Source organism: Megalobrama amblycephala, linkage group LG1 (assembly GCF_018812025.1).
Source record: "Megalobrama amblycephala isolate DHTTF-2021 linkage group LG1, ASM1881202v1, whole genome shotgun sequence".
NCBI lineage: Eukaryota > Metazoa > Chordata > Actinopteri > Cypriniformes > Xenocyprididae > Megalobrama > Megalobrama amblycephala.
In genome coordinates, this window is record NC_063044.1 from 75,231,405 (window position 1) to 75,255,241 (window position 23,837).

The 23,837-nt window shown below is 40.2% G+C and overlaps 2 protein-coding genes across 5 annotated transcripts in view; one reads left to right on the plus strand and one right to left on the minus strand.

Annotated features, from left to right (window-relative positions):
- Nucleotides 1-23,837, plus strand: part of LOC125247564 (CXADR-like membrane protein) — an 824,350-nt gene that overhangs the window by 658,192 nt on the left and 142,321 nt on the right. The window lies entirely within an intron of this gene.
- LOC125246941 (E3 ubiquitin-protein ligase TRIM35-like) lies at nt 297-23,781 on the minus strand. Of its 4 annotated transcripts, XM_048158089.1 has the most exons (7): nt 23,210-23,781; nt 22,197-22,292; nt 21,808-22,038; nt 21,708-21,730; nt 21,508-21,626; nt 20,856-21,367; nt 297-745 (listed from the first exon to the last, which is right to left on the minus strand). In XM_048158089.1, the coding sequence occupies exons 1-6, from the start codon at nt 23,603-23,605 to the stop codon at nt 20,871-20,873; spliced, it is 1,362 nt and encodes a 453-aa protein (XP_048014046.1). In that variant the 5' UTR covers nt 23,606-23,781; the 3' UTR covers nt 297-745; nt 20,856-20,870. The 4 variants fall into 4 exon arrangements, with proteins under 4 accessions (XP_048014046.1, XP_048014064.1, XP_048014056.1 ...); XM_048158107.1 differs by lacking the exons at nt 20,856-21,367; nt 21,508-21,626 and adding an exon at nt 1,413-1,531 and having other exon boundaries at nt 297-1,248; nt 23,210-23,763; XM_048158099.1 differs by lacking the exons at nt 20,856-21,367; nt 21,508-21,626; nt 21,708-21,730; nt 21,808-22,038 and adding exons at nt 1,413-1,531; nt 1,613-1,635; nt 1,713-1,943 and having other exon boundaries at nt 297-1,248; nt 23,210-23,759.

A 23,837-nucleotide genomic window follows, 5' to 3' on the forward strand; every position in this document is an offset into this window, starting at 1 on the left:
AAACTCTGGCGCACCAGATAACACGTCAGCAGCGTCTTATTTCAGCAGTGCGCTGCGGTTCACTGAACCCGAGTCGTGAACCCAGATGAACAACAGACCCGGAAGAGAATACAATGCTAGTTTTTGTTATTTTTGGACCAGAATGTATTTTCGATGCTTCAAATACTTCTAACTAACCCACTGATGTCACATGGACTACTTTGATGACGTTTTTATTACGTTTCTGGACATGGACAGTCTACCGTACATACATTTTCAATGGAGGGACAGAAAGCTCTTGGACTAAATCTAAAATATCTTAAACTGTGTTCTGAAGATGAAAGGAGGTCTTACGGGTGTGGAACGACATGAGGGTGAGTCATTAATGACATAATTTTCATTTTTGGGTGAACTAACCCTTTAAAGGAGAAGCGATATATATTTCCCTTCGGTGTCTCACTAATTAAGGCCCCACCTACAACAATTGATAGGAACTCCCGATCGGAACCATTGAATACAGAACTTAATAAAAATTAATTTAATACAAGTTTTGCTGAAGTTAACTAAATTTACAGAACATTCCACTCCTTGGAAATAAAAAAATATTAAATTAAACAGATGCTTCATGTGATTGTGAAAGTTTTCACAAATCAGGTGATTTTACATTTTTGCAAATAGCCTTTAAACGCGAAGGCCTATTTTGTACACTCCCGGCTAGAGGACTTGGGTTGACTGTGAAAAACTTCTCTAGCAGGAAGATCCAGTCCTACAAAAGTAATGTTTACTGACTATTGACTGGTAAGATCCTCAGAGACCCATCATGACACCAGAAGTATGGAAAGAATGTGCGAGTGAAGGTGGCTCTGAATGTGTGTAGATGTGTGTTAGTTACAGGATCAGAGAATGACAGCGTTCCTCCGTCATAGTCCAGATTCACTCTCAAACGATCAAGACTCTTATTAACAAATAAACCAGACGGTGAAAACGCATTGTTTGACACACTCCAGACAGTGTCAGAGAAATCCTCTCCCTCCCTCTGGGTTGTTGCTGAAGTTACTCCAAGTTCCCATTGTGTTTTCTCTTTGACCTCCACATCCCAGCAGTGTGTTCCTGAGTTAAAACCCTCTGAACCCAGAACACCGTAATGGCAGGCAAATCTCTCTGGATTATAAGGAACAGGTTGTTTTTTCCTGCTGTATCTCACACTGGTCAGATCATCAGTCAGGACGAGCCATGGATTCGCAGTGTTTGGATCCAGAATCACAGGAGCTGATGAGACACAATCAACAGATTATTTTATTCTGGCATTCATATAATGATCAAGAGTTTATCTATCTATCTATCTATCTATCTATCTATCTATCTATCATGAAGAACCTTTAACCCTCCACCATCCATCATTTCCAGCTCAGATCTCCTGCAGTCAGACTCACTGTTTTGGACGATGTCCTGCATCTTCTTCCAGACTCTGAACGGCAGGTTGCCCAAGTAACGTGGCACATGAATCAAAGCTCCAGAAGCCATCTGTGGATCCGGCTGTGAGCTCTGGACTCTGGAAGAACATTCAGGAGTCAGAACTGCAGTGGCTTTGGATCAGAACCAGAGAGACCAGAGACAGGAGCAGATCACTCACCTTTCCATTGAGACTGGAAACTCCTGCAGAACAAACACACCATTTATCATCAAGAACTCAATCAATGAACCAATGATCAACCAATGATCTGAAATCAGACCTTCAGAAAGCAGACGTCATTGGCATTCATCATCTCCTCCATGTCTTTGATTGTGTGTGAAAGAGCTGAGATGTGTCTGTTCATCTCCTCCAGCTTCTCCTTCATCATCTGCTTCTTCCGCTCCTCTTCCTCCCTCAGAGCAGTGATTGTAGCTTCTTCTTCATCTCTGAGAAACTGATGAAGCTTCTCAAACTGCTGTTTAATCTGACGCTCTGTGTGCTCAGCTTGAGACTGAAATCAAATCAGATTCACTTCAATCATCTCAATCAACACACATGAACACTTCACATCATTAATATCACAGATAAACTCAAATACCGACATATAACGGATCCAGAATTGATGCTCATTGATTGATGCTCATTGTAACACAGTTCGTAAGTATGGGAAGAAGGAGGCGGGAACCGGCGAACGTTCAACAAAACTTTAATATAAAATAAACAAACAACAAAACGAAAGACCCTCGCGGACATCTGCCGGCCACACAAACATAATAAAACATAAAATAAAGTCCAGGCCTTGTCCTCTCTCGTCCTTCACTGTCGTCGCTCCTCCTTTTATGCTCCCGGAGCTCCTCCGTGAGAGACTCAAGGCCGGTGCGCCTCGCAGGTGGAGCTCGTTAACTCTCGCGTCACCGGCCTCACGGCATTCCCTCACGGCTCTCGCCCCCCCTTCCCGCTCCATTTACCCCCATTGCCCCTCGCAGGCCGGGGGGTACTCCCGAGACTGCGCTCTACTCCCCCCCCCGGGGCCTGTCTCGGCGGCCACAGCACCTGGGAGTAAGGACAGACGAGACGAGAGAAAGGAGATGGAAGCAAGGGGAGCAACAGAACGAGAGAGGGAGAGAGGAAAAAGAGGAAAAAAAAATCTCGGTCTGGTTCCCAGACACACTGCCGCTTGGTCCTCAGCCAGCCGAGAGGCTCTTCCTCGCGGTGCCATGCGATGGCAATGGATGCTAGGTGGACGGCCCGATCCTCGACTGCCTCCCGGTAGCCGGCGATGGCTCCTCCGGCTGAGGGTAGCCGGCAGCGAGTCCGCCGTCCCCTGCTCCTCCCCTTCATGGTCGACGGTAGCTGGCTCCGGCCCAAGGCAGATGACAGCAACTCCTCCACTCCCTCCTGGACAGCAGCCTCCCCACCTCGTCCCAGGAGCATGACATCGGGTCTCCATCCCACCTGTCACAAGGCTACAGTACCACCGCCTCGGGCAGACTCACGCGGTCTTCACTCCCGCGCTGCCTGAACTCCGCTGCACCACAATCCCCCCAGCAGCGAGGGCTCTTCGACAGCATGTCCCTCCTTTCTCCCGGGTTTCGGCACCAATGTAACACAGTTCGTAAGTATGGGAAGAAGGAGGAGGGAACTGGCGAACGTTCAACAAAACTTTAATTCAAAACGAAAGTAATGCCGGCAGACCCTCGCAGACGTCTGCCGGCCACGCAAACATAACAAAACATAAAATAAAGTCCAGGCCTGGTCCTCTCTCGTCCTTCACTGTGGTCGCTCCTCCTTTTATGCTCCCGGAGCTTCTCCATGAGAGACTCAAGGCCGGTGCGCCTCGCAGGTGGAGCTCGTTAACTCTCGCATCACCGGCCTCACGCCATTCCCTCACGGCTCTCGCCCGCCCTGCTCGCCACACTCATTATTTACAGAAATAATAAACTGGAATCCATTATATTAAATATATCAGATCATAGTGATCTTGCAGCTGTAAGATCCTCACCTTAATGTGTTGAACTGTTTTCTCAAACTCTCCTTTCATTTTTTCATTGTGTTGAAGTTTCTTCTGTAAGGACTCCCGTGCTGTATTGAGCTCCTCCTAGAGTTGAACAAAAACACAGTTGAAGCTCAAACATCATGACAATGATTCAAAGCACAGGAGTAAATCCACCTCTGAAAGTATAAAAAGAGCACAATTAGTTTTGGGGTGTCCTCATCAAAGTCCTGATTGAACCCTATTGAGATGATGTGCAGGACCTTAAACAGGCAATTCATGCTTGAACCCCTCCAATGAACTGAAGCAGTTCTGCAAAGATAAGTGGGTCAAAATCCACCAGAGAGTTGTGAAAGACTGATCTCCATTTATCACAAGTGTTCAGCTGCAGTTATTGCTGCTTATGGGGGTGATTACATGGGTGATAGGTGTTGAATCATTTTGTTTGAACATCTAAAACTATTTACATGAGACACACAAACAAAAGACATCAGCAAATACTTTTTCACAGCACAGTGTAGGTCATATGCAGTGTTGGGGGTAACGCAGTAGCGTGAGTTACGTAATCTTTTTTTTCATCTAACTAGTAAAGTAATGCATTACTTTTACATTTGCATCAAATTATGTGAGTTACTTTTTCAAATAAATAACACAAGTTACTTTGTTTCCTAGGTATTGACTGACAGATCTCCTATCCTTATGTTGAGAGAAATCGAGAGTAATGCTGCCTTCTGTGGGAACCATGGACGAAGCAGACAAATGAATCAGATGGTTCTTTCAAAACATAATTCTAATTCAGAATCGAAATTCCGACTCCAGCTTGTCTACAGAGAAACCAATACTGATTACTTTTACGACACCCTATGCTTCCTGACAGCAGGAGAAGTGACAAACCAAATGGTCATCCAAGAAGATAAAGAGACTTCGATCACCAAAAAGAACCAGAGAAAACAATGCAGGCCCCATTTGTTTCTCTAAGGGACCTAACTTCACAGAAAACCCAACAGAGACTGTTATACAACTAAAACTGCATCAAAATTGTTCCAAACAATTTTAAATGGACTTATCAAACATATTTTAACTGCATACATTTTAAATTGTGTCCACAAGTACTACCTGTAACCAGTTTTGCTTTAGAAGACCCACAATTCATGTAAATGTGATAACTCTTGAATGACTGACTGAAAGTATGCCTTATTTGGAGTTGATTTGATTCTTTTCCTCTTTTCTAAATCCTGACTTGAATAAAATCTGTTTAAAATGTATCATATTCCATTTAATATAAATTATGTTAAAATGGCACTCTCTGCTAAAGCTGTGATGGGATGTAACACCTATGTTTTATTGGGGGCAGAGAAAAGCCCTTTTGAAACAGGACGATATCTGATTGGTCAAATCTCCTCAGAGGTGTGACAAACAACTAAGTTTAAATAGTCATATTGCAAGATAGTGAACTAGTCAAGAGAAGAAAAAGACAAAAAGACAAGAAACAGAAGAAGAAAGAACCGGTCAGCCGTGACCTGAGTAAGCAGAACAGTGGAGTAACAAGAAGAACAGACAAGCCGCTCATTCAAGCCATCCAACTTTCACTCACTTTTATTTTCTTTTACTTAATTTTCTTTTCCGCTGAAAGTCTCATGTTCTAAGTTTTGTCGCAAAGTTCAACCAACGACTTCTGCCACTTCAACTTTAACTCCAGCGACAAAGAGACTTCCCTTCACTTTTCCAGCAAGCTCAAACGTGATTGGATTGACCAAACACAATACGGACCCTGCGACGGATCGTCGACTTGGAAAACCCTTCTCTGCACGCCGACGAGGGATATTCACATTTAAAGTCGACGCAAGCAAGTACCCCAGATTAAAACTGAACTGGTGCATTTAAATTAACGATTCATGGTTCGTTCAGGTCAGATCTTCCAAAGTGCATAATTTTGCTAGGAATTCATCATATCAAACTCTCTCTCTATCCTAAAACTCTTTCTCTCTCACTTCCTGTCTTACTGCAATGCATATGAATGAATGTGTGTATGTATGTGTGTGTTAGTGTTAGATTAGTTTGTGTTATAATAAAATCTTTTGTAGATTTTTAAAAGAAAGTGTCTTGTATTATGTCTTAAACTGTGATCTTAAAGTTACCGTGCTCTAATCAGTGTTTTCACTATTGTTGGATATTCATATCCGCTACAAGAGCTTATTACGGCTCGAGCAAAAGAACGCTGGACGACTAAGTTGCTCGGTCGTAACTAAACAACTCTTTATAATTCCCTATACATATTTCATTTGAGCTCATTTTACTTCTTAGGGTGTTTTCCCTACACTTCATATGCTTTAGGAATTTTGAAAATTCACACTTCTGAAGTTGTGATTATGTAACAAATTACATTCCATAACAAGTAACTAAGTAACACAATTAGTTACTTTTTTAGGGAGCAGAGACATCGCCGGAGGGATGGAAGTTGGCGATGTTTCTAGGGGCCTCCTGCTTTTGGTCACCCTCCGTGATTTCAACTGAGGGGGAACAGGTGGTGACCAGTAAATACTACCTATCGCTGTTTTCCATGTTCATAGAGATAGTTCGTGGAGTAAGTGTATGTAAACTGTGTGTTTACATGGCTTTTAAAAATGTTGGTTGCCAGGAAAAAAAAAAACATGGCGGCAGGCAGGTGTGGAGTGTTAATATCACTGTTCAGTTTCTCACTATTACATACTTTTTTAAATTTTAGTCGTTTAAAAGAAGTGGATGAAGTTTATTTTACCAAAGTGTCTCTGTTTGGTTGCAGTGAAACATGGTTGGATGCCTCAATATTGGACCAGGCATGAAAACGGGTAAGGGTTGAAAAAGGTGAGAAGGATATTACCCCTCATGCTCCCCCGGAAGAAAAATTTAAATATTCCATATTTTAAAGCATCAATCTGATGCATTTTGAGATGCTATTTTTGCCAACCTGGGGAGAGCTGGAGAAACTTAACTTCAGCCATGAGTCAAAAATTATTATGGCCTCTTTACTAAGTATTATGCAAGCCATTTCATGATATGATTGGTCGAACTCTTCTTCTTTTGCTGTTGCTTGATTTGAGGACTGTGCATGCACAGAGGTGTCACCAAAGTTCAGCGAGAATAAACTCGTTTTAAAAAGTGTGTATATGACAGGGTTGTCTAAGATTATATTTTACAGTGGATCGCCCAGAAGCTACAGTTATCAGTTTAAAAAATAAATTATGCTTGATCCGACTCGACTCATGATCCGCTCTTTATCACGACATGAAATTTCTCTGAACTACTGTACTGTACGTGTTGGTAGCCATTAAAGAAAACATTTAGTTTCATATTTATGTTTAAATATGCCTATTATAATGTTATTTATGTTTTAATTTCATCTATTTGATTAAGACAAGTGAACAATACATCATAAGATGCGCAGTAGCCTACATCTGGAGACATGGAGTGGGTCAGACATGATTTTGACCACTTTATTAAGTTTTGTTTTGTAGAAAGCCTTTCTTTAACGTGAATTTCATTTTGTAAAAATTGTATCTTAATTTTAATCAATGTTTCATCAACCAATTGCCTGGATTTAATAAATAAGAAGCAAATATATTCATGGATGCGCGGCGCGATCACTTGCACTTGATCTGGAGCGCGTCTTATAGGCTAAATGAACTGAAACTATAGGCTGCTTGCCTCACAGACACGAGAAAAATATCTATAGAAAGCTTGAAATGTCTTCTTTTAAACTAAATAATTCAAAACGAAAAGAAACGGGCTACTCTCTGATTATGTAATCCGAATAAAATGTGCATTCTGCACATCCTGCGAAGATGATGAGAGTCAGCAATGTCAACTTCATCTTTGCAGCCGACACTGATTTAGAAAACATTAGATTATTAAAAAACAATTAAAATGTCTCCTTGCTGTTTTTTTTGTCAAATTCATAATCGTTTCTTTTGTCGGTTCTTTATGGCAAGCTTTATGCATGCGCTTGAGTGCTATATAAATGCTAGTTATAATAATTTATTCTCTCCAGTATTTAAGAAATTGAATGTAATTAATCAACTAATCAATGTGATTAGTCAACTAATGGTTTGAACAACTAGTCGATGAGAAAAAAAAAAAAAATTCACATGTGCCTATTTTCTATCCAGCATGTCACAAAGGGTATTCTGATTTGAGCTCGTGCTCCGCTCGCTCGCTCTCTCTCTCTCTTTGGAAATCGGCAGGTCTAAAAATTGCCGTATATCACCTCGTCCGTGCGATTTTCGTGACGTGTGCGTGGACATACGATCTTCCGACCATCAGAATTCGCACCGTGTACGCCCGCCTTTAGCTAGCTGGCTAACGTTGCGTTGTCCTGCTGTGTTCAATGACTCAATTCATCAAGCTGTAGCTAACGTTAGCTAAGTCTATGTCAACAGAGCTCCTGGGTAACTTAACTTAGATATACCAGAAAATAGCTTCTGATGGTGGTCTGCACTGGTGATGCAAGGCCCTTCGCGTTATATGAATCTATCTAGTATCTAGTTTTAACATTGGACAAGAGATTATAATCATGGGGGACTTAAACACGGATATGCTAAAACATGATACTTTTATTTATAAACATTATAAATTATTTTGTGAATCATATCCGTTGAAACAGATGATTATGGATCCTACTAGAATTATGTCTAAAACTGAATCTGTCCTTGACATTGTATTGGTATCCGACAATTCAAAGATTTGCAGAAGCGGTGTTTTGGATGCTGGTATTAGTGATCATTGTATAGTATTTGTAATTAGGAAATCTAGGAAAGAGGCAACATAATACAGTAAAATTGTGATCTCTCAAAAAATATAGTCCACAAGACTTTATAGAAAATCTTAGTAAGGTTGATTGGACTGAGATGTTGCAATGTGATGATGTGGATGTGGCCTGGGATAGGTTTAAGATGATTTTTTTAGAAGTTTTGAATAATAAGGATATAAGAATTGAGCAAAGGACTGAACCTAGGGTGAATGATAGTATTTTAAAGGCAATTAAGGAGTGTAATGACAGTTTTAAGGCTTTTAAAAGGGATAGAAGTAATTATCATTTTGAGGTATTTAAACATAAAAGGATTGAAGTAAGAGATAAGGTAAAAGAGGCAAAAAAAAAACTTTTTTAAGGAAAAGATTAGTGAAAGGAAGCAAGATCCTCAAAAATTATGGAGAGCATTAAGAGATCTAGGGTATCAGGAAAAGATAAAATGTTCTAAAATTAGCCTTAAAGTAGATGGAAGTCTGATATCAGATCAGATAAAAGAAGCAAATAATTTCAATAGATTTTTTACTACGGTTGCAGAAAAATTGGTAAATGAGCTTCCAGCAAAAAATGGTACTGAAGGTTTTTTGTTTACTTAAGTAGAGTAATGTTTTTAAGAAATTAATAAATCTTAAAAGTAGTAAGTTAGATAATATTCCAGTGAAGTTTCTTAAGGATTCAGCCAATTTTATTACTCCAATGGTTACTCATATCATAAATATTTCAATTTGTCAAGGTAAGGTTCCTGATGAGTTTAAAAAAGCAAGAGTAAATCCCCTTTTTAAAAAGGGTAGTAGGCTTGAGTGTAATAATTATAGGCCGGTGTCAATTTTGAGTGCTTTATCAAAAGTTATGGAAAATATTATTTTTGAGCAGATTGAAGACTATCTTCTTAAACACAATATATTGTATGAGTTTCAATCTGGTTTTAGAAAAAAAAAAACACTCCATTGAAACAACAATTTTATTTTTAACAGATTATATAAGGAAGGAAATGGATAAAGGGAAGTTAAGTGGGATGCTACTGTTAGATCTGCAAAAAGCATTAGATACCATTGATCACAGTATTTTGCACTTAAAAGTTAAAGCGATGGGTTTCAGTAATATGGCCTGCAAATGGATTAATTCTTACTTTGAAAATAGGTGTCAAATAGTAGATTTAAATGGGGTGTTTTCGGACTGTTTGAATATTTCATATGGGGTTCCACAAGGGAGTGTATTAGGTCCTTTACTTTTTTTATTATATATTAATGATTTAAATTCAGCTTGTTCAAATAAGCTTTTATTATATGCAGATGATGCAGCAATAATAGTATCTCACGAGAGGAAGGATGTTATTGAATATGAATTAAGTAGAGAGATTGAAGGGGTCTCTAAGTGGTTTTGCCATAACAAACTGTCTTTACATTTGGGGAAAACTGAAGCTATATTATTTGGCTCAGCTGGTAAATTGAAAAAAATGTTTTAGATTTGAGGTAACGGTTGGAGATCAAATTATTACACCAAAGTGAGAAGTAAAATATTTGGGTTGTGTTTTGAATTGTAATCTGACAGGAGAAAAGATGGCTGTTTTAGCTCACACAAAAATTTGTAGCAAGACAGGCAGGTTTTTAGATATGGAAACTTTAAAAATGTTGGCTTGTGCATTAGTGCAGACACACTTTGATTATGCTGCAATTTCTTGGTATAGCGGTATTTCAAAGAAATTAAAAAATAAATTGCAGACTGCTCAAAATAAGTTGTGTAGGGTTATTTTGAAAGTACAACCACGGATGCATTTGCTAGAGGAACATTATAGGAAAATTAGTTTTTTAAAAGTAGAGAAAAAGGGTGTTTTTAAAAACTAGTAATGGTGTTTAAAGGTGCCCTAGATTCAAAAATTGAATTTACCTTGGCATAGTTGAATAACAAGAGTTCAGTACATGGAAATGACATACAGTGAGTCTCAAACTCCATTGTTTCCTTCTTCTTATATAAATCTCATTTGTTGAAAAGACCTCCGAAGAACAGGCGAATCTCAACATAACACCGACTGTCACGTAACAGTTGGGATCATTAATATGTACGCCCCCAATATTTGCATATGCCAGCCCATGTTCAAGGCATTAGACAAGGGCAGCCAGTATTAACGTCTGGATCTGTGCACAGCTGAATCATCAGACTAGGTAAGCAAGCAAGAACAACAGCGAAAAATGGCAGATGGAGCAATAATAACTGACATGATCCATGATATCATGATATTTTTACTGATATTTGTAAATTGTCTTTCTAAATGTTTCATTAGCATGTTGCTAATGTACTGTTAAATGTGGTTAAAGTTACCATCGTTTCTTACTGTATTCACGGAGACAAGAGCCGTCACTATTTTCATTTTTAAACACTTGCAGTCTGTATAATTCATAAACACAACTTCATTCTTTATAAATCTCTCCAACAGTGTAGCATTAGCCGTTAGCCACAGAACACAGCCTCAAATTCACTCAGAATAAAACTTTTAATATCCAAATAAATACTTTACTCACATAATTCGAAGCATGCATGCAGCATGCATGACAAACATCTTGTAAAGATCCATTTGAGGGTTATATTAGCTGTGTGAACTTTGTTTATGCACTGTAATATAGTTGACAGCTCGTGTGGCAGGGAGCTCGCGTCTTAAAGGGGCGGCGCCGAGTGTAAATCAGTGCATAGTTAATGATGCCCCAAAATAGGCAGTTAAAAAAATTAATTTAAAAAAATCTATGGGGTATTTTGAGCTGAAACTTCACAGACACATTCAGGAGACACCTTAGACTTATATCACATCTTGTGAAAGAACGTTCTTGGTCACCTTTAAGATACTAAAGAAAATGGTTCCAAAGTATCTGTTAGAATATTATGAATTTGTAATAAGGGCGATTAGGAATGATATATATCCTTGTAGGTTTAAGAGTGAAATCGGAAAAAAAAAATCTTTTCTATTTACTAGTTCTGTTGCATGGAATAAATTACCTAGATTTTTAAAAAGGAAGTAAAAATATAGCTGCGAGCAGCGATGGCGGGCCCAAGCCCGGTGGCACCGCCACCCCGGTGGCTTCAGGGCAACTGTGCACAGCGGGCAATAGGCACTTAAAACGGTTAAACATCAAAGGACTATGTCAAATTCACTCCACATTTACTGCACTACAAGGTGCCACTATAGAGCCCCTCCTCCCTGCCCATTTTCAAAGGATTACATGTGCCAAGTTTTAACATTATTCTGATGAATTTTGAAGCAAATCAGGTAAAAATAAGAGGGTGATCTCAATGTATGCTGAAAGTGACACATTTTCTGCTTCCAGTTGGTGGCGCTATTACTTTGAATCACAATAGTCACATCCATGTGATCAGCCTTGTACAACGAAGACTAAGCCGAAGTTTCATCAAAATCAATTAATGTATGCAGAAGTTATAACACTTTGTTTCCCTTTTCTTGCCATAAATTCGTTGCCTCGCCACGGCCAAACCGTTTGAGATATCCAAAATCCGTTTGCAATTAAACAACTTCAATGTGTTAGCAACAAGTTAAAAAAAGTTTGGTGTAAATTGGATAAACCCTGTAGGAGCAGTAGTATAAAATTCATAGCCTGTTTTTTCAAAAAATTAACATTCAAACCAAAATAGCTGACTTCCTGTTGGTCGGAGCTAATGAATGTAAATTAGAAAATTGTCCGGCTTGATGAGAACAATATGTGTACCGAGTTTGGTGATTGTAGGAAAAACTAACCCCCCCACTTTTGTCAAAAGGTGGCGCTACTGAGCCCCTCCACCACGCCCATTTCTATGGCTTTGTCCATGTCTACTGGTTGACAATATTGATGTGTGTGTCGAGTTTCATGCAATTTGAAGCATGTTAAGAGCCTCAAAAACACTCAAGAATATTATTACAGTTTGACCTGTTGCCATGGCAACAATATTTCAAATATCAAAAATCCTGTCATAGGTCTACATCTGCTGTGTATTGACATTACACTGATGAAGTTTGAAGCAAATCAGGTAAAAATAAGAGGGTGATCTCAAAACATTTCAAAAAGTGATACACTTCCTGCTGCCAGTTGGTGGCGCTATAACTTTGACTCACAATAGTCACATCCATGTGATCAGACTCCTATAACGAACACACTCGTGAAGTTTCATAAAGATCAATATATGTATGCAGACGTTATAACACATTTCCTGTTTCCTTTTTCTCGCCATAAATTCGTTGCCTCGCCACGGCCAAACCGTTCGAGATATCAAAAATCCCCTGGCAATTTTTAATCATCAGTGTCTTGACTTCATGCTGACCGAGTTTGGTGGCGATCGGATTAATCGTCTAGGAGGAGTATATCAAATTCCAGAGCATGCGTTTTTCAAACAACCCTTAATAGCTGACTTCCTGTTGGCGTGGTGTTTAACTTAGAGCACGAAAGTTGTTCGGCCCGATGAGGTCTATATGTGTACTGAGTTTCATACTAATACGTGCAAGCGTGTTTAATATATGGACCAAATTTTCAGACTTTTTTCAAGGGGGCGCTGTCGAGCCCCCCTGCCACGCCCGGGTACCAGCCTCTCCGGCGTCCTAATGGCCGCGGATTCCAATGTGTGTGCCAATTTTCAAGAGTTTTTGAGCATGTTAAGGCCCCCAAAAAGCCCCGGAAGACGGAAAAAAAATAAAAAAAAAAAAAAAAAAAAAAAAAAAAATAGAAGAACAAATAATAATCCTTAGAAGAACAAGAGGGCCCTGCGCGAATTTTCGCTTGGGCCCTAAAAATGGTTGTTTTATCATTGATGTTTGAATTTGAAGTTGTGTTTATTGAGTTTCTGAACGTGATGAAAGTTGCACTCCATAAATGATTTGTTCGTCCATTTTTTTAAGATATCGAAGACCACAATGGAAATATGCCTAAGGCTTTTTTGTGTATTTTATCCTCAATAAGTTTGAAATGTGTATAAACTAGCATGTTTTTGGACTTTTTTGTATTATGTTTTAAATTTTGTTAAATAAAACAAACAGACAAACAAAGTGTTTCGTAAGGCATGTGTCCAGCCAATCAACATATACTTACATTACTGGTAGTTCATATTGAGCTGGTTTAGACACTACTCTGAAGTAGAAGCTAATTTAGTCCCTCAAAAGGCATTCCTAAAACTAAAATCGTTCCTGCAGTGTGGACATACACAAAAGCAGGTATTTCCACCAATAGTACTAGTAATAGTACCATTAGAAATTCATCAGTGTTTTTGATCTGCCTGCATTGACACCATATGCGAACTAAGCTGGACGATAACATCACTGTTTTCTTCAGAGCTCCTGTATAGATAAATAAACTAAATTAATAATTAATGAGATTGTTACAACAGAATGAATCAGTGCTGATTTTAAGCTGGACAATGACACCATTTTCTTCTAGAGCTCCAAAATTATTTACCAGTTATCACTGTAAAGCTGCTTTGACACAATATGTGTGTAACAAGAGACATTTGTCTTACCTTATATGATGGAACAACTTCACTGATGGGTTTGACTGTGTGATTGACGTGTTTCTGTGAATTCATACACTTCAAACACACAGGCTGCTTGTCCTCCAGACAGAAGAGTTTGAGTTTCTCACTGTGTAAACTGCAGATCTCCTTTGCTGAAGCCATTTTCACTGTTTGAGCTACAGCAATATAAACTTTACTTTCACTTTCCGAACGACGGTTTCAAAAATGAATAACCCTGAGAATCACAAAGATCTGCTGTATGTTTAGAAACAAATGTCTCAAAAATCCTTCTGTAAAGCATTTCTCTTCATTCTCCACTGATTGGTGATTTTTTTATTGCTTTTGTCGAGACACGAGAGTCAGTTTGACAGAAAGCTGAAATGAGTCAGTCTCTTCCTGGTGAGTGTTGTAAGAGGCTGGAGTTTAGCTTTGGGTGTGTTCAAACAGCTGTTTCTCAATTCCAAGAATGCAGAGAACGGACTTGTGTTCTTGTGGAGTCCGGTGTTGCCAGGCGACCTTGAAAGAACGAACTCGGAAGGACGTGAGGACACAGAACGCATCATGTGAGAATTGAGATGTGCTGCGATTTTGTTGCTCAACTGACCGTCCCTAATGCACAATAAATACAACATAACATCACAAACAAATGTTATAACCTATTAAAAGACTTCTATCATAATATTATAGACATTGGTTTCATATAATTTTATATCTTTTTATTTCACCGCGTGTATTTATGAAAATGAGTAGCCTTTACATGCTTTGTCAATATTAAGATTATTTTTTATATTCCAATAAAAATACTGCAGGCTTAAGATCGCTTAAGAAAACATATTGAGAAACAGCCCATGAGAATTTTTCCAGGTTAAATTTGAACAAAATGCATTCAAAATTAAATAGCATTGAATCTCTCAAGTATAAAGCTAGAAAAGATTTGATCAAAAAGAACACGAGAACAGAAATATTGATCATAAAAACACTCAAGGCCCTTTATTTTGGTGTTTTATTTATGGCTCTTCACTGCAAAATCCCTAGTGTTAAAGGTCCCGTTCTTCGTGATCCCATGTTTCAAACTTTAGTTAGTATGTAATGTTGTTGTTCGAGTATAAATAAAATCTGTAAAATTTTAAAGCTCAAAGTTCAATGCCAAGCGAGATATTTTATTTAACAGAAGTCGCCTACATCGAACGGCCAGTTTGGACTACATCCCTCTACTTCCTTCTATAATGACGTCACTAAAACAGTTTTTTGACTAACCTCCGCCCACAGGAATACACAAGAGTTGCGCTTGTAGAGTGTGTTTGTCGCCATGTCGTCGAAACGCTGTTATTTTCATCCCGCAGTCCAATCACCGGGTCTGATTCCGGCTCAAATTGATAGGGTAAAATTAAAGACATGTTTACAATAACACTGAGCACGTGCATCTCCACGTTATGGTAAGAGGCGTGACCTTTCCGGGCACGGTGCGCTAAGCTGCTGTCGAATCACAACACAGGAACCGCTGGCACAATCAGAACTCGTTACGTATTTCTGAAGGAGGGACTTCATAGAACAAGGAAGTCATCAGCCCGTTTTTATGACAGTGGAAACAGCGGTATACAGATAAGTAAATTATGTGAAAAATACTGTGTTTTTTTTACACGCGAAACATGAACACATGTTATATTGCACACTATAAACACAATCAAAGCTTCAAAAAAAAACACGAAAAACGGGACCTTTAAATTAACACTTTTTACTAGAAAAATTGAGTAGTGTAAATGGCCCCTGAAGAAGTGTTGAAGTTACTGAGATAATTAAGTGATTATTCAAGTGATGACTGAGCATTGATGAACACCTGCTGTCAACAAGCAGAATCACTGAAGGAAAGAAAAAAAGAACTACAACTGACTTCCAGTTACATTACTTTCTGTTGTAACGCAGTAATATAACACATTATTAATAAAATGTGGGTAATATTATACTCGTTACAATCTCAGTAAAGCATGTTACAACAATGCATTTTAACCCAACATCAAGTAATGTTAGTTTTATTTTTTTTATCAACACTGCAAGACATTCCAGCATCAGAGAAAAAAAATCCATGGGTAAAATAGTATGTCTAAAGATGACTACTGGCTTGGGCTGCTCCGAAACAGAATTTGCAGAGGTGGTGTTTGTTAATATTTAATTTAATGTATTAATAATACAATAAATGAATTTTATTAATATATTTAAATTAATTTTAAGCTATCTCAAAAATGTTAAGTTATCTCTAATCCCCCCTGGAGGATCACTGTCCTACACAGTCATTATGCTACACCACATCACACTCCACTGGATGTATAACGAGCAGCAATAAACTACATTTTAGCATTTTATGCCATCATACTTCTGTCACAGAGTCAAAGCCAGCACCATCGTCACCAAATCTTCACACTCTACCCACTCTTTCACAATCCCCTGAGTTTTGATCACCTGCACCTTATCACCAGACACACTTAAAGGTGCCCTATAACTTTTTTTAAAAGATGTAATATAAGTCTTAGGTGTCCCCTGAATGTGTCTGTGAAGTTTCAGCTCAAAATACCCCATAGATTTTTTTAAATTCATTTTTTAACTGCCTATTTTGGGGCATCATTAGAAATGAGCCGATTCAGGCTGCGTCCCCTTTAATTCTCGTGCTCCACGCCCCAAGAGCTTGTGCTTGCCTTAAACAGTGCCATAAAAAAAGTTCACACAGCTAATATAACCCTCAAAATGGATCTTTACAAAGTGTTCGTCATGCAGCATGTCTAATCGCGTAAGTACAGTGTTTATTTTGATGTTTACATTGATTCTGAATGAGTTTGAGGCTGTGCTCCATGGCTAATGGCTAATGCTACACTGTTGGAGAGATTTATAAAGAATGAAGTTGTGTTTATGAATTATACAGACTGCAAGTGTTTAAAAATGAAAATAGCGACGGCTCTTGTCTCCGTGAATACAGTAAGAAACGATGGTAACTTTAACCACATTTAACAGTACATTAGCAACATGCTAACGAAACATTTAGAAAGACAATTTACAAATATCACTAAAAATATCATGTTATCATGGATCATGTCAGTTATTATTGCTCCATCTGCCATTTTTCGCTGTTGTTCTTGCTTGCTTACCTAGTCTGTTGATTCAGCTGTGCACAGATCCAGACGTTCTGCCCTTGTCTAATGCCTTTCATAATGTTGGGAACATGGGCTGGCATATACAAATATTGGGGGCGTACACCCCGACTGTTACGTAACAGTCGGTGTTATGTTGAGATTCGCCTGTTTTCCAGAGGTCTTTTAAACAAATGAGATTTATATAAGAAGGAGGAAACAATGGAGTTTGAGACTCACTGTATGTGTTTTTCCATGTACTGAACTCTTGTTATTTAACTATGCCGAGGTAAATTCAATTTTTGAATCTAGGGCATCTTTAAAAGATGCTCACTCCCTGCACTCAGTGTCTTGTCAGACTTACATGGACTGCTTACCTGATACTTACCAGCGTCTTCCCATGTCTTCCTTCCTTCCTCGTCTGCCCCTCGACGTATTCCAAACCTGCAAAAGAGATCTCTCATTATCTTCAGCTAAGTGACTGTTTCAAAGTGCTTGTTCATCTACTCACCTGCATTCAACTATCCCTGTGTTCGTGCCTCTGTTTCAATAAACATCTGTGTACACTTACCCATCTGCCTCCGTCTGTGTCCTGACAGAAGACCAGACCTCATGCAAAGCACCTCAGACACAGGGTGGGATCGTACTGTGGACCCGTTCATCACCTTGGTCAATGCAGTGCGATCCTCACTCCCACAGCCTGCCACCCAGCCCCCGCTGCTTCTTCTCCAGTCCCATGGCCTGACCAGCGACCGGTGCGGCGGAGGATTGCAGTGTATTTCTTTTACAATGCTCCCTCTCTCTGGAAACCCAGTCTCAGTTGTTCACTACCGAACGAGCCCGGGTGGCATTCATCATTTCACTGCTCACCTGACAAGCACTACAGTGGGCACAACCTCTCTGGGAATCCAACGCTCCAGTTACAGCATCCATTAACTCCTTCTTCGCCCACTTCCTGGAGATATTCAGACAATTCACAGCTGAACTTTCTGTACACAACCAACTTTTCAATCTACGCCAAAGCGATGAATCTGTGAGTATGTATGCCCTCTGTTTCCGCACTCTGGCGTCCGCTAGAGGCTAGAATGAAATGGCTCTGATAACCGCCTTTCACCAAGGCTTGAGTCCCAATGTCAAACAACTCATGGTCGTGTATACTATGGGCTTAGAGAACTTGATCCAGATAACCATGGTTGCTGATGAAGAACTATATGAATGAGGTGTTCCGGCAGTTCCTCAACGGATTCGTGGTGGTCTACATTAACAACATCATCATTTACTCCTGGAACCAGGCCGAACATCACCAACACGTCTCCCAGGTCCTCGAGAAGCTCCGCCAACACCATCTCCACCTGAAGCTGGAGAAGTGCGAGTTCCACACCACCTCCGTACACTTCCTGGGCTACATCATTGACCAACACGGCATCCAGATGGACCAGAGGAAGGTGGAATCCATCTGCAACTGGCCTTTACCCACCACCATCAAGGAGCTACAACGTTTCCTGGGGTTTGCAAATTTCTACTGTTGCTTCATCCACAACTACAGTCTCCTCAGTGCACCCCTCACCTCGCTCCTCAAAGGCCGGCCCAAATCCCTGTCCTGGACTCCATCTGCCCGGGAAGCATTACACCAGCTCCAAGAGGCCTTCCTCACTGCTCCGATCCTGGTCCATCTGAACCCTGATGTTTCCGCACTTTGGCGGCCGCTTAGCGGCTGGAATGAAACGGCTCTGATAACTGCCTTTCACCAAGGCTTGAATCCCAATGTCAAACAACTCATGGTCGTGTATGATAATACTATGGGCTTGGAGAACTTGATCCAGAAATCCACAACTACAGTCTCCTCAGTGCACCCCTCACCTCGCTCCTCAAAGGCCAGCCCAAGTCTCTGTCCTGGACTCCATCTGCTTGGGAAGCATTCCACCAGCTCCAAGAGGCCTTCCTCACCGCTCCGATCCTGGTCCATCTGAACCCTGATGTTTCAGCACTTTGGCGGCCACTAGTGGCTGGAATGAAACGGCTCTGATAACCATGGAGGAGGGGGTACTGTCACGGAGTCAGAGCCAGCACCGTTATCTCCAGATCTTCACACTCCACCCACTCGCTCACAATCCCCTGAGTTTTGATCACCTGCACCTGCACTTCATCACCAGACACACTTAAAAGACGCTCACTCCCTGCACTCAGTGTCTTGTCTCGTTAGACTTACATGGACTGCTTACCTGATACTTACCAGCATCTTCCCGTGTCTTCCTCCCATCGTCTTCTGTCTCCAGTCGTCTGCCCCTCACCGTATTCCAAACCTGCAAAAGAGATCTCTCATTATCTTCAGCTAAGTGATTGTTTCAAAGTGCTTGTTCATCTACTCACCTGCATTCAACTATCCCTGTGTTCGTGCCTCTGTTTCAATAAACATCTGTGTACACTTACCCATCTGCCTCCGTCTGTGTGCTGACAACTTTTATGGTTCTTTTGGAGCTTCTGGAATCTGGTTACGTCATGATCAGCCGCTGGAGTGGCCTTGTTTGCCACTAGAGGGCACTCCACCCAAGATTATTTTCTCACTATCATGGACTCCATCTCCCATAATCTTTTGTCCCAGTCTCATCATTGTCCATTACACACAGCTGTCATCACTTATGTTGTTTGTGTCTGTCTATTTATACCCGGTTTGTTTCTGTCATCATCATTGAGGCTTTGTATTTTGTTACTTGTACTTCTGAAATAGGCCTACCATTCAAGAAAGAAACAACACAGAAACTGAATTATCAAATGTAAATCTAAAACACTGCATTGTCTTCACATGAATTAAATAAACATTGATTCATAATAAAGCAACAAAAGTTTTTCAGTCAAGGGTAGTGAGTGAATTTCTCTTTATCTTTTGTTGTTTCACAGACAGCAGCAGGTTTACTGTAATAGACTATGTATCGCATGTCGTTGTGATATAGCGATATTTCGACATTTGCAATATTGTGATAATTCGATATATCGTGCAGCCCTATTTTGAATTACCATTGTGTATGAAATGTGCTATATAAATAAAATTGCCTTGCCTTCAATGCCTTGCCTAGTAGCTTGGCTCATGGCTGAATTCTGGAGAGGGCTCTTGGCTGAACTCTGGAGAGGACTCTTATCTGAATTCTGGAGTGGGCTCATGGCTGAATTCTGGAGCAGGCTCATGGCTGAATTCTGGAGCAGGCTCATGGCTGAATTCTGGAGTGGGCTCATGGCTGAACTCTGGAGTGGGCTCTTATCTGAATTCTGGAGTGGGCTCATGGCTGAACTCTGGAGCGGGCTCTTGTCTGAATTCTGGAGTGGGCTCATGGCTGAACTCTGGAGCGGGCTCTTATCTGAATTCTGGAGTGGGCTCATGGCTGAATTCTGGAGCGGGCTCTTATCTGAATTCTGGAGTGGGCTCATGGCTGAATTCTGGAGCAGGCTCATGGCTGAATTCTGGAGTGGGCTCATGGCTGAACTCTGGAGTGGGCTCTTATCTGAATTCTGGAGTGGGCTCATGGCTGAACTCTGGAGCGGGCTCTTATCTGAATTCTGGAGTGGGCTCATGGCTGAATTCTGGAGCGGGCTCTTATCTGAATTCTGGAGTGGGCTCATGGCTGAATTCTGGAGCGGGCTCATGGCTGAACTCTGGAGCGGGCTCTTATCTGAACTCAAAATATAGAATTTACTGATTCAGTGATTTGATGTAATACAAGAAAAACATTATTATATATTATTATATATAATTATTATGTGAAAAGTTCAGAAATGATCAGACACAAACACCTGACTGAAATAATCAGGTAAATGAATTATAAAATAGTCTCTAATTGGTCAAATTCTGTGAAGGGGAACATAAATTAAAACTTGTTGTTGATTGATCTGTTGTATTAAAGCAATATGAGAGTTGCTGTAGTGCTGGATATCAGTCATGTGATCATCACGGCCCAATCACAGCCACCGTACTGATATTCAGATCAACAGCTCTCTTACTCATGTGATCTGGATTAAAAATTGGAAACATGATGAAAGCAGAAAGATCCAGACCTACAGGAGTAACATTTACTGATTATTGACTGGTAAGATCCTCAGAGATCCTTCATGACACCAGAAGTATGGAAAGAATGTGCGAGTGAAGGTGGCTGTGAATGTGTTGAGATGTGTGTTAGTTACAGGATCAGAGAATGACAGCGTTCCTCCGTCATAGTCCAGATTCACTCTCAAACGATCAAGACTTTTATTAACAAATAAACCAGACGGTGAAAACGCATTGTTTGACACACTCCAGACAGTGTCAGAGAAATCCTCTCCCTCCCTCTGGGTTGTTGCTGAAGTTACTCCAATTTCCCAATGTGTCCATCGTGTTTTCTCTTCAAACTCCACATCCCAGCAGTGTGTTCCTGAGTTAAACCCCTCTGAACCCAGAACACCGTAATGGCAGGCAAATCTCTCTGGATTATCAGGAACAGGTTGTTTTTTCCTGCTGTATCTCACACTGGTCAGATCATCAGTCAGGACGAGCCATCGATTCGCAGTGTTTGGATCCAGAATCACAGGAGCTGATGAGACACAATCAACAGATGCTTTTATTCTGACGTTCATATAATGATCAAGAGTGATCTATCTATCTATCATGAAGAACCTCTAACTCTCCACCCATCCCTCATTTCCAGCTCAGATCTTCTGCAGTCAGACTTACTGTTTTGGACGATGTCCTGCATCTTCTTCCAGACTCTGAACGGCAGGTTGCCCAAGTAACGTGGCACATGAATCAAAGCTCCAGAAGCCATCTGTGGATCTGGCTGTGAGCTCTGGACTCTGGAAGAACATTCAGGAGTCAGAACTGCAGTGGCTTTGGATCAGAACCAGAGAGACCAGAGACAGGAGCAGATCACTCACCTTTCCATTGAGACTGGAAACTCCTGCAGAACAAACACACCATTTATCATCAAGAACTCAATCAATGAACCAATGATCAACCAATGATCTGAAATCAGACCTTCAGAAAGCAGACGTCACTGGCTTTCATCATCTCCTCCATGTCTTTGATTGTGTGTGAAAGAGCTGAGATGTGTCTGTTCATCTCCTCCAGCTTCTCCTTCATCATCTGCTTCTTCTGCTCCTCTTCCTCCCTCAGAGCAGTGATTGTAGCTTCTTCTTCATCTCTGAGAAACTGATGAAGCTTCTCAAACTGCTGTTTAATCTGGCGCTCTGTGTGCTCAGCTTGAGACTGAAATCAGATCACATTCACTTCAATCATCTCAATCAACACACATCAACACTTCACATCATTAATAAACTGGAATCCATTATATTAAATATATCAGATCATAACTGTATATAGTGATCCTACAGCTGTAATGAAAATGACTGATTCTGTTTCCTCACCTTGATGTGTTGAACTGTTTTCTCAAACTCTCCTTTCATTTCTTCATTGTGTTGAAGTTTCTTCTGTAAGGACTCCAGTGCTGTATTGAGCTCCTCCTAGAATTGAACAAAAACACAGTTGAAGCTCAAACATCATGACAATGATTCAAAGCACAGGAGTCAATCCACCTCTGAAAGTATAAAAAGAGCACAATTAGTTTTGGAGTGTCCTCGTCAAAGTCCTGACTGAACCCAATTGAGATGATGTGGCAGGACCTTAAACTGGCAGTTCATGCTTAAACCCCTCCAATGAACTGAAGCAATTCTGCAAAGATAAGTGGGTCAAAATCCACCAGAGAGTTGTGAAAGACTGATCTCCAGTTATCACAAGTGTTCAGCTGCAGTTATTACAGCTAATGGGGGTGATTACATGGGTGATAGGTGTTGAATCATTTTGTTTGAACATTTAAAACTATTTACATGAGACACACAAAAAAAAAGAAATCAGCAAATACTTTTTCACATCACAGTGTAGGTCATATGCAGTGTTGGGGGTAACGCAGTAGCGTGAAATACGTAATCTTTTTTTTCATGTAACTAGTAAAGTAATGCATTACTTTTACATTTGCATCAAATTATGTGAGTTACTTTTTCAAATAAATAACACAAGTTTACTTTGTTTCCTAGGTATTGACTGACAGATCTCCTGTCCTTATGTTGAGAGAAATCGAGAGTAATGCTGCCTTCATGTGCTTTAGGAAATTTGAAAATTCCCACTTCTGAAGTTGTGATTATGTAACAAATTACTTTCTATAACAAGTAACTTAGCAACACAATTAGTTACTTTTTTAGGGAGCAGAGACATCGCCGGAGGGATGGAAGTTGGCAATGTTTCTAGGAGCCTCTGATTTTACTTAAGCTGGACAATGACACCATTTTCTTCTAGAGCTGCTGTGCAGCCAAAATTATTTACCAGTTATCACTGTAAAGCGGCTTTGACACAATATGTGTGTAACAAGAGACATTTGTCTTACCTTATATGATGGAACAACTTCACTGATGGGTTTGACTGTGTGATTGACGTGTTTTTGTGAATTCATACACTTCAAACACACAGGCTGCTTGTCCTCCAGACAGAAGAGTTTGAGTTTCTTACTGTGTAAACTGCAGATCTCCTCAGATCCCGATGAACTCCTCTCATTTCTCTCCTTCAGGAACGACTCAAACATGTTTTTTAACGCCAGATTGACTTGAGGTTTACTTTTTAAGGATCTTTTCCTGCAGACAGGACACTCCTGAGTTTTCTTGGTTCTCCAGAACTGTTGAAGACACTCTTTACAGAAACTGTGACTACATGATAAAAGAACAGGATCCTTGAAGATTTCATGACATACAGGACAAATATAATTATCTTCAGCTGCTGAAGCCATTTTCACTGTTTGAGCTCCAGCAATCTTTACTTTCACTTCCTGAACGACGGTTTCAAGAATGAATCACAAGGATTTGCTGTCTGTTTAGAAACAAATGTCTCAAAAATCCTCCACTGATTTCTGATTCTTCATTGCTTTTGTCGAGACACAAGTCAGTTTGACAGGAAGGTGAAATGAGTCAGTCTCTTCCTGGTCAGTGTTGTAAGAGGGTGAAGTTTATGATCATGTGGAG

Bases quoted from the DNA above. Each gene is read 5' to 3' on its own strand.
- LOC125246941 (XM_048158089.1), bottom strand. From the start codon at position 23,605: ATGGCTTCAGCAGCTGAAGATAATTATATTTGTCCTGTATGTCATGAA. The intron at 22,293-23,209 runs GTAAGACAAATG...GTTCAATTCTAG, and splicing joins AAGTTGTTCCATCATATAAG to GAGGAGCTCAATACAGCACT. The intron at 21,368-21,507 runs GTAAGTCTGACT...GTGTCTCATCAG, and splicing joins GCAGGACATCGTCCAAAACA to CTCCTGTGATTCTGGATCCA.